This window comes from Amblyraja radiata, chromosome 16 (assembly GCF_010909765.2).
Source record: "Amblyraja radiata isolate CabotCenter1 chromosome 16, sAmbRad1.1.pri, whole genome shotgun sequence".
Classification (NCBI taxonomy): domain Eukaryota; kingdom Metazoa; phylum Chordata; class Chondrichthyes; order Rajiformes; family Rajidae; genus Amblyraja; species Amblyraja radiata.
The window spans coordinates 17677803-17696715 of record NC_045971.1 but is presented as its reverse complement, the minus strand read 5'-3'; the positions used below and the strand labels follow the sequence as shown (position 1 = coordinate 17696715).

The 18913-nt window shown below is 39.7% G+C and overlaps 1 protein-coding gene across 4 annotated transcripts in view; it reads right to left on the bottom strand.

Moving 5' to 3' along the window:
• The window catches only part of nbr1 (NBR1 autophagy cargo receptor), a 56273-nt gene that overhangs the window by 27467 nt on the left and 9893 nt on the right, over positions 1–18913 (bottom strand). For 3 of the 4 annotated variants that reach the window (XM_033035263.1, XM_033035265.1, XM_033035266.1), the window contains exons 3-14: positions 18364–18382; positions 17206–17228; positions 15415–15624; positions 13614–13691; positions 11898–12115; positions 10457–10615; positions 8904–9110; positions 6649–6787; positions 4321–4614; positions 1730–1795; positions 1434–1595; positions 459–534 (exon numbers count right to left, since the gene is read on the bottom strand). In XM_033035263.1, coding sequence (XP_032891154.1) covers positions 459–534; positions 1434–1595; positions 1730–1795; positions 4321–4614; positions 6649–6787; positions 8904–9110; positions 10457–10615; positions 11898–12115; positions 13614–13691; positions 15415–15624; positions 17206–17228; positions 18364–18382 — 1651 coding nt within the window. Of the gene's footprint in view, positions 1–458; positions 535–1433; positions 1596–1729; positions 1796–4320; positions 4615–6648; positions 6788–8903; positions 9111–10456; positions 10616–11897; positions 12116–13613; positions 13692–15409; positions 15625–17205; positions 17229–18363; positions 18383–18913 lie in introns of all 4 variants that reach the window. The other variant, XM_033035264.1, reaches the window with a different exon arrangement.

Below are 18913 nucleotides of genomic sequence, written 5' to 3'. Positions count from 1 at the left end.
ACATCCTAGTGCTTTAAGAAGTATAGGGCTTTTGTACTTATAATATGAAATATAACACCCTTTTTCATGTAAAAACATGCAAGCAAAGTCCCATCAACAGTGATCAACAATGATCAGATTATCTGTTTTGTAAATGTTAAAGCGCCTCTGAAGAGAAGGAATGGGTGACGTTTCAGGTCGATACCCTTCTTCAGACTGAAAGTCCTGTGAAAAATGTTAAAGAATTGCTAAGCTTCAATAATGTGTGATAAGGGATCATGCCCGCTCAAAATCATTCAATAAGAATTATACGTGTATAGATCAAGATCCGATAAGGATGTACCTATACCAACCAGTCAAAACCGGTTCCAGTTAATTAGGTTTCTGTATCATAATAACAGTTAATCATAAAGTCTCATAATCCACGTTGCAAGTGATCCGCATCTCTTTTGAGAATATTCAGTAATGCAATATCTTACCAACTGGGGTGTTGTTCGGTACATGTTCCATTTCCTGCACTATATTTATATCCAAGAGTTCAAATGAAAGCAGGTCCTGGAACATTGAAGAAACATAATCACAATCAACCTTTATTGCTGCCATCATCTCAAATGATGCATGCAACAAAAACGTTGAAGTCAACCCGTAAATGGAAGGGCGAAAGCAGAAAAGTCTCTTCGACTTATCGTGAGCATCATTTCCCATTATGCAGCTTACTCTGCAAGAAACAATGGGTCAAGGTTGTGTATTGGTTACGATCTGGGATTAAAAAGCAACATTCAGCCCAAGTTTGGACACTGTTTCCAAGGTCTCAAAATCTGGTTTCTAAAGAGACAGATAACCAAAATACACAAGAGACAAAAAAAGTTTTTTTTAGAATGTGTTTTGAGTTTTCCTACTTAAGTTGCTTTGCAATATTTTTTTCCCCCACAATGGAAAAGCTAGATTGCAAGATAATAGGAAATATTATTTGAAGGGTGGAAAGGCCAGCTTTGGAAATGTATTTTATGGTACTTCCAGCAGGTCAGGAGGAATAGAACAGTGGAATATCCAGATATCCAGAATTCTGTAGTTAACCACTGCTTCCCTTCCCAAATATCTGCATCCTTGGGTCACAGGTAGGACATTATTTCCTTCCCAAACCACCTACACTCTCCTGAACCGACCAAAAAAGACCATTGTAGGACAAGCCTCTTTCATTCAGCGCTCTGCAGCAATTAACACCTGACATGAAGCTGTCTGTCATTCAGATTGACCTCCAGCTGAGGCAGCTTACTCGGGTCAAAAGGCATGTGCTGTCGAGTTACAATTCAATACCATCCCAGGAACCCTAGCCACTGGGCTTCCTGCCCAAAATGCCTGTCCCAGTTCTCTACATAATCTTCCCCAATAAAGAATAAACTGAACAGTTTGAATGAAAAGGAGAAATACACATACTACAAAACAACACACACCTGTGCAGTCAGGAGGTCTACAGATGGCAATGTGTAAAATTCCCTTCTCTGGACTTTATGTTGAAGTCTAGGCAATGGTAGCGTTGTCGTTTTAGCTGACTCCGCTTCTTCACCCAACACAACTGCATCATTTCCAGTGTCTGCTGTCCTAAATGTATTTTTCTAAAGAGAAAATTACAACTTTTAGTCACTCTGGGGCCACAACAAATTGCCAATCATTCAAGACATTGAAATTATTAGTTTACAATTTAAAAAATGTCTTTCTTTTGAAAATAGCTGAACACTACTGTATTTACTATTTCAGTGAATTCTTCTTCTGGCTCAGGTTGATCATCAGTCTGTGCAGCCAAAGGAAGTCCGTCCTATAAAAGAAACACCAAATGTATTAACCTCGGGAAAATTCAACTATCTCATTGTCTGAAATAACTTCATATTGTATACTATGCCAGGAATGATCAGGTTCAGCTAATTGGTAAGTAGGGGCTGCTGTGCTGAATGGACAGATGGCAGCAGGTTGGAGGAAAACTATATTCTTTTGCTCAGACTTAAGGTTGTGGTGTACAAGAGACAGAGAGACCATCAAACTTCTATAAAACATAATACATAAACTGTTCCATAAACAGTCAGCAGCAGTAGTGCAGCACAGACTCTGACTCTGACAAAAAGAAAAAGGGTGGCTAAGGTGAACGTTGGTCCATTGGAGGGTGAGACTGGAGAGTTGTTGGTGGGGAACATGGAAATGGCAAAGGCATTAAACGAGTATTTTGTATCAGTCTTCACCATAGAAGACACAAAAAATATTCCAACGCTGGATAAACAGGGGGCGGTAGGAATGGAGGAGCTAAATACTATTAAGATCACCAAGGAGGTGGTATTAGGGAAATTAATGAGACTGAAGGAGGATAAATCCCCTGGGCCTGATGGATTACATCCAAGGGTCTTGAGGGAGATAGCGGTGGGGATTGTGGATGCATTGGTGATAATTTTCCAAAACTCCCTGGAGGCAGGAACGGTCCCAGTGGATTGGAAAATGGCCAATGTAACACCTATATTTAAAAAAGGAAGTAAACAGAAGGCGGGTAACTATAGACCGGTTAGTCTAACATCGGTGGTGGGTAAAATGTTAGAGACAATTATTAAAGAAACACTAATGGGGCACTTGGATAAACATTACTTCATCGGACAGAACCAGCATGGTTTTGTGAAGGGGAAGTCCTGTTTAACGAATCTGCTCGAATTCTTTGAGGAAGTAACAACCCGGGTGGATAAAGGGGAACCGGTGGATGTGGTATACTTGGACTTCCAAAAGGCTTTTGACAAGGTGCCACATAAGAGACTATTGCTAAAAATAAAAAATTATGGGATTGGGGGTAATATATTAGCATGGGTAGAGGATTGGCTAACAAATAGGAAGCAGAGAGTGGGGATAAATGGTTCATACTCGGGATGGCAACCGGTAACTAGCGGGGTTCCGCAAGGGTCGGTGCTGGGACCCCAGTTGTTCACAATTTATATAAATGATTTGGAGGAGGGAACCAAGTGTAATATATCAAAATTTGCGGACGATACAAAAATGGGAGGAAAAGTAGGGGATGAGGAGGATAGGAAGTCTGCAAAAGGATATAGATAAGCTAGGTGAGTGGGCAACAACTTGGCAGATGAAATTTAATACTAATAAATGTGAAGTCATTCACTTTGGGAAAAAAAATGATAGGGCAAGTTATTTTCTAAATGAGGAGGAGCTGCGTTGTAATGCAACGCAAAGGGATCTAGGGGTATTAGTACATGAATCACTAAAAGTTAGTATGCAGGTGCAGCAAGCAATCAGGAAGGCCAATGGAGTTTTGGCCTTTATTGCTAGGGGGATTGAGTATAAAAACACGGAAGTCTTGCTGCAGCTGTACACAGTATTAGTGAGACCACATTTGGAATACTGTGTACAGTTCTGGGGTCCATACTTAAGAAAGGATGTACTAGCCCTGGAGGCAGTGCAGCGAAGGTTTACAAGATTAATTCCTGCAATGAGGGGATTGACATATGAGGAAAGGTTAAGTAGGCTGGAACTCTACTCTTTGGAGTTTAGAAGAATGAGAGGCGATCTCATTGAAACATATAAGATCGTGAGGGGCCTTGATCGGGTGGATGCACCGAGGATGTTCCCAATGATCGGGGAAACTAGAACTAGGGGACATAGTTGCAGAATAAGGGGGGGCTCTTTTAAAACTGAGATGAGGAAGAACTTCTTCACCCAGAGGGTGGTTAATTTATGGAATTCACTGCCCCAGGGAGCAGTGGAAGCAGAAACTTTAAATATATTTAAGACTAAAATAGATGGTTTTTTAGCTGCCAAGGGGATAAGGGGCTACGGGGAGAGGGCAGGGATATGGACCTAGGTATGGTTAGTATAGTAAGACCTGAGTGATCTCCTGGACAAGTGTCGATCGCCTGGATTGGGGTCGGAGAGGAATTTCCCGGATTTTTTTACCCGAATTGGACCTGGGTTTTTATCCGGTTTTTTGCCTCCCCCAGGAGATCACGAGGTTCTTGGGGTGGAGAGGGGTGATAGCGGTATAAAGGGGAGGGTAGTGTCTTGTGTTCTGTGTCTTGTGTCTACTGTTTGTGGGTAAGTGTGTCTGTTTAGTGTTCAGCCATGAGCGAATGGCGGTGCGGGCTCGACGGACCTGGTGGTCTACTCTCGCACCTACTTAAAAAATAAATAAAAAAATTCAGGTGTCAAAACGGAAAACCTATTTGAGCTATCCATCACACAATATCCGACTTAAAATGAAACCTCAAAAGTAATTGCACCAAAAAAAGGCTCACAAGACAATTTTTAAATAGTGCGGCAATCCAGATGGTGCTCAAGTAATTACTGCATTCAACCTACCCGATTTTTAGTAAATCTTGTCTTGGAGCCATAAAGGGAGTTTGCGTTCATATCCGAGGTCATATGTGGCGCTTCAGCAGATAATGGAGAGTCAATAACAATGCTGCACCACACTCGAGGTCCAAATTGTTCCCCTTTATGAGCCAAGCGCCAATGAGAAGTGTAAATTCCTTCAAACTCTGGTGCAACAAACTCCACTGAAACAACGCCAATCTCCCCTGGCTGTAGGAATGGAACCGATACTTCTTTTTTTGCAGAGAAAGCCAGAGTGAGGTTTCCCCACATAAACTGGAGCTATGAAAAGATTAAACAAATAGATACACGTTAATTCTTGGTTCTTAAAAATTACCAGATGAGTCTTATGCAATTTTAAATGAATACACAAAAACAAAATATAGCGGACAGCAGTTTTTTTGGATGGTATGCACTGGTACAATGCACCGGCATCTCTAAATTGTTAAAATAGACATACAACAGCCATATTGTCATGTGGACTGTCACATGCCTATGAGCACCTTTGTGTACAAAAACAAATGCACCGGTGGAGAGAAAAAAATGTTAGCATTTCATGTTAACAACCTTCATTCAGATTTTAATAATTACTGGCCTTATAAATTATTTCACAATCTCTAGTTTCGCCAACCTTTAAACAAAATGACCAGGACTAAGTTTTAATGGTTGTCAATATTAAAGCACGTCAGCTTTGATAGAGCATCAAAGAAAATCATATGGAAAATACAAAAGCGGCTTCCTTTCTCAAAATGTTAGGCTCTCCAGTCAAGGGAAACAGTATCTATGCCAGGTGTGGGGAACCTGCGGCCTTAAGGTCATCTGCGGCCTTCTAGGCCATTAAGTGCAGCCTTTTGAATGAATCCAAATTTTGTGGAACAAATCCTTTTATTTTTATTAATATGTTTTTGTTTGTCTTTTATTATTTTTATTTTAATCTTAAAATGAACGCATTGAAAATACTAAAGAGTAAAAGAAGATTCAACGAAATAACCCTCCCCGACTGACGGCCACAAGTAAAACATTAGTAATTCATGAGGGCTATTTTAACAAAATAATGCACATTTTGAAGTATATCTAATTGAAGTTTCTTGGATGCGGCCTTAGATTACAGCTAACTTAATGCGGCATTCCAACATGAAAAGGTTCCCCACCCCTGATCTATGCTGTCAAGCCCTTTAAAAAACAATTTGCATTCTAAAACAATACGATTCATCTAAACTCTTAAGGAATAAGCACAGGGCCATTCTGCGTCGGAACCAAATGTCTAGTCTAATCTTAACACCAAGCAACTCGTTGAAAACTGAGCCAACAAACTCTTTATATCTCTGCCTCACCGGTCAATGATCATAACATTGGTATGGGACACACAAAAAGCTGGAGTAACTCAGCGGGACAAGCAGCATCTCTGGAGAGAAGGAATAGGTGACGTTTCGGGTCAAGACCCTTCTTCAGAAACGTCACCCATTCTTTTTCTCCAGAGATGCTGCCTGTCACACTGAGTTACTCCAGCTTTGTGCCTATCTTCAGTTTAAACAGCATCTGCAGTTCCTTCTTACACATTGATATGGGTAATGGAAATGCTGAGTCATTTAACTGTACTACTTTGCCTTCCATCACAGTGAAGAGGAGGTTCACTGTGATGGATGTTTGTGTGAATTAAATTGGTTGTGTGTCTAGTATGAATCGTTTTTTGTTTGTATGGCTGTAGAAACAGAGGTTCAAATGAGAATAAATATTGTATTGTACGTTCCATCAAATAGTTCAGCTGGGAGCAGAAGCGAAAGCAGCAATGGAGAACATGGAACGGTGATGTTTCGGGTTTGTTTTGGGTTCTGGTTTCCTGACCAGAAACACCACCTTTCCACGTATTCCAGCAATTCTGCCTGACCTGTTGAGTTACTCCAGCAATTTTTTTTTGGCAAATCAGCATCTTCAGTTCCTTCTTTCTACGAGTAAGCAGTAATGTTCATAATTTTTAAAATGAAATAGATGTGAAATATGACTAACCACACCTATAAATAAGTATTTGGAACTTATTGTCCAATAGGTTGAATACTGATGCAAGCATGCCCGAATATTAACTGAAGATTAGGGCTAAAATTAAGTTATTTGTACATCCTTACTCTATCCCACGACTCCAATACTTTTGTCCCAACTGATTTTTTAGCACTATGAGCAAAATCATATCAAATCTTGAGGTCATCCACTTCAACTAAGAGCATTAAACGCAATATTTCAATTTTAATCAGTTAGTTATGAGCGCAAGCTTGCTGAAATTTCAGCTAAACCATAACAAAGAGAAAGGCAGCGATTCACTTTTGTGGCAGATGTCCAATTAGCATTGCCAGTGTTCTTCATTCGCCAGTGCTTGATAAACTTGATTCGCGACCGAAGATGACTGCCATCAGGAAAATTCTCATCTACAAATTCAGCATTCAATGTTGACATTACAGGCCTGTAAAGTGAAAACAAATGTATTAATAATCAGAGCAAGAAACACAATTGAAATTAAAAGATATTAATACAGAATATGTTATACACGCTCAAGTACTCCTAAGAATACTTTCCAAAGATCTAACTAACATTGTCAGTGAATGTGACAATGGCACTCGAGAGCAATTAGGCCATTATCATTTGACAATTTATTTTCCATGAACAGATGATCTTTGATATCCTGTTGTGATTTACCATCAGCGTATGCAGAAATCATTATCTTCAGCATATGTTTGGGGAAAACAACTAACATTTCATTGTGACTAATTTATTGTCAAAATGATATTTTAGAGATTCCCAAGTTACACTGTATAGAATAGTTAATAACTAATAAGAGCATTGCCAAGGGTGCTTGCCTTCCTAGCCATTCCCCTTTTTTCTCTTCCACCTTCTGGGAAAAGATACAGTAGCTCGAAAGCCCAGACATCCAAATATAAAGACAGTTTCTTCCCCATTTCACATACTACATGCTCTTCCCCTTAACTCTACCTCATTTGGCTACCCCATTCCTGTACTTCAGCTGTGTCTTCTGCACCACTTGAGATTGCACTACAATCTTTGTACCATTCTGCTGTATTTATCTTTACAGTTACCACTGTTTATTTTGGGAGCTTGATATACATAATTTTATTTGACCCTGGTGTATGATATTAAAGTAATCTCAATAAAATAAAACAGGAGGAATAGTCAAATGATCTCCAGCCTGCTTTGCCAACAATACAATCATGTTGGATCTTAACTATGCCCGCCTGTCCAATCTTCTTAATCTTCAACATCCCTGCACCTATTGTCAGCTTTGAGTGTATTCAATGATTCTGCATCTTACAGCTTCCAATGATTTATGACCTTTAGTGAAGAAATTCCCCTCATCACCATCTTAATTGGTAACCCTTATTCTGAAACCAAGTCCCCTGGTTATACATTCCCCAGTTGAGAAATGTTCTCTTTGTATACCTTGGCAAGACTCCTCTTAATCTTAGATGTTTCAACAGGATCATCTCCATGTTCTTCTAAACTATACATGTATCATCAATACAATACAATTTTATTTATGTACCATCAATACAATATAGAAATGTTTCTGCAGTCATACATACAAAAAGAAAAAGACCCAAGACACAACACAATTTACACAGACATCCATCACAGCGCATCTCCTCCTCGCTGTGATGGAAGGCAAAAAGCGTATCACTCCCCTCTCCCCCCCGATGTCAGAGTCAAAGCCCCCGGCGGGCGATGGTAATTGTCCCGCGGCCATTAAAGCCACGCCGGGTGATGCAAGGCCACGCTCCGGGTCTTGTTGTTGGAGCCCCTGGCGGGCACTAGCAAAGTCCCGCAGCCATTCCAAGCCGCACGGGGCTGTGATGTAAGGCCCCGCTCCAGGTAATCTTCAACCCCGCAACTCGGGCGGGAGATGTCGCCATTGCGGAAGCCCCGAAAAGCGGTCTCCCAGCAGGGACCCGCGGGCTCTGTCTGTTCCTGTCTGCCAGACCTGCGGTTGGAGCCTCCGAATCTCCGGGGGTCGGGTCACAGCAGCGCGCCACCACCGCTCCGGACTCGGCCAGCTTCGTGATGGTACGTAAATCCGCAGCTCCGCGACTGGAGCCCCAGGTCGTTCCTGCTGAAGGCCGCTCCACGTTGCAGCCCCAACGACAACGGAGACCCGACAAAGAAAAGGTCGGGTCTCCCGTGCAGGGGAAAGATTTTAAAGTTTCCCCCCCCCCCACACACACACATACCCCGCCAAAACAAATAAAATAAAAACTACATTGAAACGAGACAGAAAATAATAAAAAGACAGACGGACTGCAGAGGCCGCTGCGACGTGAGTCGCGCCGCCCACCGGCATCAATGGCTCATATAGCTGCAGCAAGACTTCCCAAAAGTTGTATTCATTTCCCTTGCAAAAATAAAAGTATTCTGCATATCTTCTTAGCTTGTTACAAACTTCTTGTGACTCATGTACAGGGACGCAGAGATTTGTCTGTACACAGTTTGTCATTTCTGCATTTACACATACAGATATATCAACATTTGCCACAATGGTTACTCAAAGAATTCTTTATCCTTCTACTTACGTTGCAGAAGCATGCTTGAGTCCCTTGGAATCTTGTGGGGGTTGACTTACAAGTTCCATGACATGTACACCATTCCACTGCAGATGCTTTTTCTGCAGTTTTAGCTGTTTTTTAATCTCCTTAAACTCTGCTTTGCGTTGTCTCTTCTCAGCTCGCAGTCTCTGCTTTTCAGCTTTCAGAAAGGTTTTATCTATTTGCTTCTGCAACCTATTCAAAATTAGAATTTGTAATTCACATTTTACCATGCAATTACACTGTGTAAAACAGTAATCCATCTAATAGGTTGGAGATGTACTAGTGCATTTAAATCTCCCTGTATCCTATCGTACACTGGCATTTTATATTGAAACAAGGCTTTTAGACAAATAACATCTCTTCAATAAATTGTGGAAGGCACGTGCATTTAAAACAGATTGGATAATCAACAATGAAGCTAACAAGGAATAATATGCAATGTTTCAGCAACTTGCTTAAAAAATTAAAGTGTAACCATATAGATGTCCTTGGTGAACTACACTGGCACAGCATGAAAAACATTTAACATGAACACCAAAATGAGAGATGTCTGATTCAAAGTTTTCATTTTTGCTAGTTTGATGACTGGTTTATTTCCTAAACTATATTAATTTAAGCCCATTCTGTCTATTTCAAGTAGATGCTTGGGATCAAGGATGATCTGCATCCATTGCACTCCCATGGATTCTGAGGTGACGTGGTGACCTATGTTGGACTCACGGACATTGACAAGGGAGAGGCAGGAGAGATTGAAGAGGCCGGCAGGTGGTTGGCTCCGTTTTCCAGTTATGCTGAACATGTGCTTATCCTCACAAATGAACTCAAGATAATTCTCAATCCCATCTCAAATGCAACATCAACATCTTGAGCTGTCATGGAACTTTCACCAGTTGAAGTGGATACTATAGTTTTTCCATATTATTTTTTTATTTTAATTAAATATATAAAAGGCGAGCAATCCGTTCCTGTGTTCACCAGGCAATCTCTGGCCATGACAGAGCACTGGACAGAATGTCCATATTTAACCTCAACTTAAATAGTTTGAATTATATTCACTCGTCTAATTCTTGTATCCTGTCATCCTCAACAACTACCAATAGTAAGTTTGTCAATCCCCCTACCAAGTCACCAGAAAAGATGAACCCTACACCATCCGATCATATACATTCACACTGGTACCTGTAGTCCTTTTTCCTAAACCTGTAAGTTTTGTCTTTCTTCCTTATTGCACTTTATACCATGTGGCATTTTAGTGTAGTTAAATTCTAGAATCCAAATACAAGTAAAGATTTATATTACAAAATCAATAGACACAAAATGCCAGAGTAACATCCCAGGCAGCATCCCTGGACAAAATGGATGCATGACATTTCAGGTCAGGACTCTTCTTTAGACTGAAGAAGGGTCCCAACCCAAAACGTCACCTATCCATTTTTCATGGGATACTGCCTGAAAGAACCACTGATTACTCTAGCATTTTGTGCCAATCTTTGGAATAAACCAGCATCATCAGTTCCTTTTTATTATATTAATATTACCTTGTTTGCTCTGCTGCATTAGGGATAGAGTTTCCAAACTGTGCAGGTGTGATCTCAGTTGATGCCACAGCTTTTCTCAATTTCAACAATCCATGATTAGGATCATGCCGGTAGTCACCAGCTTCACACGAGTCACAAATGGTGTAAGTAGGACAAATGCTAGGAAAGTAAATTAAAAACACATAATTTTAATTGTATTTCCAAAAATATATTCTTATTTTAGAACAACCTTACTGCTTGCAATAACATGAAATTAAAATTTTAAACAAATACATTTCCATGAGATTTTATTCCACCAAAGGCAGCAATTTATTTTTAAGTGGCTTCATGAACAAAAAGCTTTTTTGATTCATCATTTTTGCAATGAGAAAGGAAAAGGTGAATTACCAAATTAATTTTAGAGGTCTCAATGTCTGCAAGTGGTAATTACAAACTAACATGCATAAAGCAGCAAAGAAAGAGGGGAAAAGCGATGCCATCAAAGATTGAGTAAAAAGTGTATGCCAATATGTAATAGTGCTGGTATAGTTCAGTGCCAGATATTTCTTCAAAAATACATCATAATTTTGTGTTCTTTGCAATTTTGCTACACAGTTGGCATGGCCTTCAAGTGCTTTTAGTTTTCTATGGACAACAGTGGCACTGCAGTTTTGCAAATGTCAACCACAAAAGCAAATACCACCATCAAGTTTGACAAACCACCACATAATTACATTCAAAAACCTCCTGAAATTAGAGTTCTGTGCATCAAAATTTTTAATGTATTCTGAAGCTACTGAGTGAAATTTAGCTTCAAAACTGCTCATGACTAAGTGACTCAGAATTTAGTTTGCTAACTCACTTGAGACACATCTTCACAAAAAAGTATTTAATACTACACAAGTTTGATAAAAGTGCAAGACTAAACCCCAACTGCACTACTGTGACAATCGTAAATCAAGTGTGAAATCAAATGACTATGACAGTCCAGACTTTATTCCTGTATTTGACTTTTCACTGACAATATGACTGCAGCATTGGCACAAACTAGAGCATCGGTATGACAGTGGCGGAGCTGGTGTCCCTGTACCGGGTGACATGGTGGCACAACGGTAGAGTTGCCGCCTTACGGGTGCTTGCATGCAGTTTGTATGTTTTCTTTGTGTGGGTTTTCTGCAGGATCTCCGGTTTCCTCCCACACTCCGGTTTCCTCCCACACTCCAAAGATGTACAGGTTTGTAGGTTAATTGGCTTGGTATAATTGTAAATTATAGCTGGTCGGCCTGGACATGGTGGACCAGCTTTTGTGCTGCATCACTAAACTAAAATACCTTTAAATAGGTTTCAATCTGATTGCAGAGAAACCCAACCCGTCATTCAATTTTATTCACCCAAGGTGGAAAAATTCAGAGAGTTCTAACAGTAATGCAATCTGTCATGTAAAATTTACACTTTACATTACCTGCACTGGTAGCGTATTCCAAGAATTCGAGATTGGCAGTTGCAGCAAGTCATGAGCCAATCGTAGCCATTAATCTGTGTTGTGTGCACTTCAGAAACTTGGATAGGGTATGCTGTCTGGTCACTGGAAGAGTCACACTCCCGCTGCTGAATGTTTACTTTCTCAAAGAAATCACAACAGATCCGTTCAACAGTTTCTCTCACAAAAGTTTCTTTGAACTGAAATTAAACATGTGTAGATAATGAAGCCTCAGGGACAAAGAACACACACACTCACACTCAGGAGACTGGAATGGGATTATAATGAACAAAGGTCTACAGGGCAGAATTTTAAACCCTCTGTTGATGCTCTAACTGCTTTTGATATTCTGAGATCACAAAAGGTGGCAAACATTGTCTAATCAATTACAGATACTGACCTCCCACCATCAGAAATATATAGGAAGCGCTGCCTCAAAAAGGTAGCCAGCATCATCAAGAACACACAGCACCTTGGCCATGCTCTTATTTCACTCCTGCCATTGAGAAAATGGTTCAGGAACAGCATCTTCCCAACAACCATCAGGCTTATTGAATACTATGAACACCAGCAAAATTCTCAACTGTGTAAGATGGAACTACAGATGTTGGTTTAAACCGAAGATAGAAACAAAAACAAAAAAACTGGAGTAACTCAGCGGAACAGGCAGCATCACTGGAGCGAAGGAATGGGTGATGTTTTGGGTAGAGTCAAAATCAAAGTATCCTTTATTGTCATTCAGACCTTTCGGTCTGAACAAAAATTTGTGCCGAGACCCATCTTCAGACAGTCTGAAGAAGGGTCTTGGGACTTGACCCGAAACATCACCCATTCCTTCTCTCCAGAGATGCTGCCTGTCCTGCTGAGTTACCCAAGTTTTGTGTCTAAAATTCTGAACTGTGTTGCACGCCAGAATTTGGGTGTTTCGCATTGCACTATATTTTTATTTATTGAACTTTATTTGTACAACTATTCCTACACCAATTCCTTTTCTCTAGAAATGTTGCCTAACCTGCCAAGTTATTCCAGCTTTTTGTGTCTATCTTTGGTTCATACCAGCATCTGCAGCTCCTTTAAACGCATTTATTTTGTTTATTATGTTATTTATTGAGTACTGTGTTTACAAACCTGTCGTGTTGCTACAAGTAAGAATTTCATTATTTAATTCTCATGTGCAAACAAAACAACCTTGACTGTCTTATTCCAAAGTTTAAAAACCACTAGTTTTCAGTTATTTTTTATTTATGTTCTTTATAGAAGAGACTTTTCCCCAAAGGCATTTAATTGTTGCACAAGGATACTAAAAGTTTGATGAAACATCTTTTAAAAACATATTCAAATATAGCACCGAGTACAACATGTTAAGTTTTTCAATAAAAGAACGAGAACCATAAAAGAAAGAGTACCAAGACAAATCCAAATAAATAACAAAAGTTCATCATCTCATAATAGTTACTTAATGGAAAAATAAAGGTCACAGCATTAACCAAGAAGTATATTTATTTTAGTGGAAATGTAATACTTCAGAATTCCAGGACAAAAAATATAACGTTGTTGCCATCAGTTTTTGGTAAAAGCTAGTGCTAGGGATCAAATATGCAACGTTGTTGGTCTATTGCTCACTTAAGTTCACAACCTGTGAGAAAGAAATGGACTAGTTTCAGTCTCATTCTGCATACCCGAAACGTCTGTACATACCATTTCCATGTATTCTGTAAACCAAACTGGAGGCAGCTGCCAATTTTGCTTGGGTTGATTTGCATCTTTGGGCGGCGCCTAAGAAAACATTGATGGGACAAGTTACTTTATTTGCATAGATCAAAATTGTGGAAAGCAGTGTGCAGCCAATGAGCCAGAACAAAAATATTCTAAAATATCAAGAAAACCATTCTAATTGTTGTTGCTGGTTTATTCAAAACAAGTCGGGTGAATTCGACCACATCCCTGGAATCCTGAAGCTATGAATCAATGAAATTAAAAAGGTAACAGGTCCAGTAACAGCTTCTTCCCGGCGGCTGTCACTCTACTCAACAACGTACCTCGGTGACTGCCAATCACCCCCCCCCCCCCCCCCCCCCGGACACTTATTATTTATTCAAATCATTTGCTATGTCGCTCTTCCAGGGAGATGCTAAATGCATTTTGTTGTCTCTGTACTGTACACTGACAATGACAATTAAAATTGAATCTGAATCTGAGTCCATATACCCAAGATAGACACAAATGCTGGAGTAACTCAGCAGGTCAAGCAGCATATCTGGAGAGAATAGGTGATGTTTCGGGTCGAGACCCTTCCTCAGACTGCTTTGTCCACACGGGCAACATATACCTACATCGGCAATACAACCACCTATTTAAAGTTTAATGGTGGAGCATGGGATTACGGAGGTGGTAGGAAATCAGTCATGCCTCTTTTCCCGACAGGTAGAAATGAAGGAACAGGCCAGGAGGAATTAATTTATTTCTCTCTTCCACGGCAATTTTTTGCAGCAACAGCTAGCTGGCTTAGTAATGACATTGACTACACTGTGGTCCCCTGCACCTTTGATTCCCTGCATCTTCAATCTTAAAATAGTATGCTGCACAAGTGACAACGCATAGGAGCTTATTGTTTTGGAAAAATAAGCCTGGTAAAAGAATGCAACTTGCTTTCCAATTTAATTAAGTATAAAACGGAAGTAGTAAACAGAGTAAACCCTCATTTTAACATAACGGATTTTGGTTATAGCTGACAGACCTGCCGGGACAGCTCTTTCTTTAGACTGCTGCCACCGATGGGACGCTCCCTCCCCTCTCACCTGCTGCCACCTCTTATGTTGACCATTGCTCTGTCCACTCCCCACTCAACCACAGCTGCCTCCTCTCTCTCCTGTCACTCGGTCCACAGGGCCTCTTTCTCCACCAACACCCCCCCCCCCCCCCCCCCCACCCCATCCCGTCACCACCACAGCCTCCCCCTCTTTCTACCTAGGAAGCGGCAGCAGGTGAGAATTGAGGGAACCGCATGGTGACTGAGCGTGTCCTGTCGACGGCAGCGGCCACAAGAAAATGTTGTCCCCACGTGCTACAATACGAGCTGCAACAACAGCCGCGTGAACTGGTGGTGTCAGCACCTAGTTTTTAAGATGAAACTACAGAAAAAGCTGGAGTAACTCAGCAGACTGAATCAGTCTGAAGAAGAGTACCGATGTCACCTATTATGCTCTCACGCCATGCTCCCAGACCCATTGAGCCTGTTTGTGTACTAACATGTATTCTATGTTTCGATTACATAGAATAATAATACCTTACTTGGTTATAACGGACAATCAGTAATAACAGACACCACCACCCCAACCCTCCCCCAAGGTTTGTTATAATGAGGGTTTACTGTACAGACAGATTTGGTCACATCATTCCAATTTACTACTGCTGTGGATTAAAGTGCAAGGCTATGCCAGTGATCAAGACAGCCATTGGACTGCTGTTGAGAATTTTCTCTTTATACAAATAAAATTACCTTTCTTTTAATTTCTTGCGAAACCTTCATCTCAGGGCCAATGATTTTTATTAATTGTGAATGTTTCATTTCCTTTTTCTTAATTTTCTTATTCTGAGACCCCTTCAACTCGTTATTTTCAAATGTTCTCTTTGTGCTGTGATTCTCCATTTTATCCAGTTTTATTTCGTAGGCATTCATTTGAATCTGCTTTCCTTGTTTAACTGCACTCTGATTAGGAAGAAAACAAAACAATAAAGATAGAAATCACATTACACTAAATGCAGATCACAGGCGCCAACAATTAAACAGAAAGGCTCACTACCAAACAGCATGCGCTTTTATTTTCAAAGGTTAGGGAAAACACAGCCAGCTGGGAGTGGATACAATGTTTATAAAACTAGGATAGCAATTCTAGATGGAAAGTTTAACTAATTGTAAATCTTAATTCAACAAATCTGATTATTAACAGATAGAACAAAGAATGGAAAGTGCCATCATTATCCAATCCACCCTAACTTGATTCCAATCGCGACCCATGTTTCCAACCTTTTAATGCCCTCTAGTTTAGTTTATCAAGCTGAAAAGATGCAGTTACAGTCTTGTTCACAAGAGGAACAACTACTCGTATTTATCTAGCACCTTTAAACACTGCAAAGTACTTAAAGGGAGTATCAAGCCAAATCTGAGACTGATCCATAAAGGATGACGTTAAGAGTATCTCAAAATGGAGGAAGGAGCGCTCAACAATTTGAAGCAGAAACTCTGGAGATTACAGTTTGACTACAAAAGAGATGACTATCAGTGAGCAAAAATTAATAAACTTCAGGCATGTATAAGTTGCTGCAATTGGAGAAGTACAGACATCCAAAGAATTAGGGAGGGGCAAAAAGGGAAGCAAGAACATGAATAAGGATTTTTAAATTAAACTTGCTTAAGCAAGAAACAAGCCAAGTGCATTCATTCAGGAAGATTGATAAGTAGGTTTTAGTGAATAAGGACAAAGGAGAGAAGGGGCTTCAGATGTTTGTGGAAGGTAAAAAAGCAGAAGCTCATCACATCTGCACTGGTACGGTCGAGTCTGAGGGGTAGTAAAGACATAGGTGAAGGTTTCATCAATAGATGTACCGAGTCAGGGATGGAGTTCAATAACATTATGGAATGGAAGTCACTGATGTCACTTCTAAAATTGGTCAGTCATTTATTTTGTACTCGAATGCCAGACAATAGATAAGAATTTAACTTGTTTAGCCTCAGGCAGTTTTCAGGGAGATGGACCGAGTCAGTAGCTAGAGACAGACATGAAAATAATGCCTTTGGTCTAATAATTAGCTGTGGAAAAGCTATGGGAATCAAAAATGTTATGAATAACGAATGCAAATTTTAAAATAAATTTGTAAGCAACAGATAGGTGGTGCGCAGCTCAACCGGGTATCAGTGCATATGTAGAAATCCAACAACTTTCCCAAGCGGATATGATTAAGGAGAGACCCATGGAATAGAAGTTGGAAGAGAAGCATTTCCCTGGCAATGACTTTGTGGAACAAGATGCAGAATGTACCCATATTTGTTCATGACATTTGACTACTTACATACATTAAAAGGATTAATAATCTGAGTTGTAAATTGGTGAATTTACTGATGCAACTGATTACAAGGAAGTAATTATGTCAAAAAACAAATGAAATATTTATTGCAGTACTCGGAAGCAATTCCTTTTGAGTAAAAGTCAATTAAACTACGAAATTAAGCAGAATTAAATGACAGAATTGAATATCAAAGTGGTGTTAAATCAGAATTAACAGTAATTACCTTTAAAAGTTCTTCATATTCCTCTGCAGAAGAGAAAACATTTAAAACAAAACTATCATACAAGAAAAGAGAAAGGACAACACAAATGTCTAATATCAACCTTATCAGTTATACTATATAACAAGGCTAATTACAAAACAAATGCAATTTTGTTGTTTTCAAAAAACCTATTTAAACTGCATTAGCCGAGACTCGATCTTCAACTGCAAAGTCAGTTGAGCTCAATCTAGGAACAGCTACCAAAAAATATTGTTGAGGCTAAATTGCCATTTACTTTGTTGGCAGTACTCAATCAGCAAAATTTAATCTTTGTGAAAAACACTTGACCTTCTCTGAATGAAGACTACCTATTTAGTGATGGCTGAGGACTTCAAATATTGCTTTAAGATATATTCTTCCTTTATAGCATTTACTTGCCATTAGATATTTCCAACGGATTTGTCGAATCATACAGGGAGATGGTCGGAAAATGTTTCAACACCTATATATATATATTGCCCTCTAAGCTAGTGGTCCCCAAGTTAATATTTCACTCCTTAAACATAACACCGGGAATAGTAAATCCTTTCATGGGAGTCCTAAAGAGATTGCTTACTAGATTCCCATTGGTCCATAGCAAGAAAACAGCAAATCATCATTGATACTGTTGTCCTGTGTTGAGTAGGGCAAGTTAGGATGCCTAATGCACCACAACTGCAAGATTTACCTATCCCACCCACTGTGTACCAGAGAACACGTGTGTTCTCTCCTCAAGTCACATGGCCTCCTGAAAACTAATGATGTCTTAACTGGTATATCCTACATCTTCTAATCTCGAGGTCCTTCTAATCAATATTGAGCACTGAATCTAGATGTGCTTGTTTTAACACATCAAGGCACATTCAAGACACAGTAATTGGCTGTTCAACCACAAACTGTATATGATTTATTAGCACAAGCTTATTCTACCACCACAAGACTTCAGTTGACATTTCTTGGAAAGACATAGATAAGATTCATAAAATGATCCTCTGTCTTCTGTCTTCACACAGGTAACTTTTTACCTGCTTTTTCTGTTTGGGGCCAAACACAATAAGCATTGAATTCAAAAGTACACCCCAACAATTTTAATTGAACTGCAGACTTTCAATTCTTATTTATATGATTGGGTACACCTACCTGCACTGTTAACAGATACCTGGAAAAAGAAAAAGATTGTGAAACATAGAATACACTGATAAAAAATTGGAAAATATCAAGCAAACACATACACTGCATTGAAGACAGAGACGGCTGATGCTGCAATCTTCAGCAAAAGAGTCAGACAGCATCTGTGAAGTGAAATGGACAGACAACATTTTGGGTTGAGACCCTAAACATCAGGGACTGAAGATGGGTCCTGACCAAAAACATTGTCTGTCCTCTTCCCTCCATAGATGCTGCCTGACCTGCTGAGTTCCTCTGGCACTATGTTTTTTTTTTAAATATACATTGCCGTCTAAGATAGTAATGAATATTTCACTAATGAAAATTTCACTCCTACACACAATGCTGGGAATAAGAAATCCTTTGAGAACAATCACATGAACCTCCATTGCAAGGAAGTGAAGAAGCTTTACATGCAGTTGGTGTTTACATGTTTTGAAGAAATCCTGCATAGTTCAGCCCACTAAATTTAGCTACAGATTGATAAAATCTCAAATTTAACCAGATGACCTTCAGATCTCTG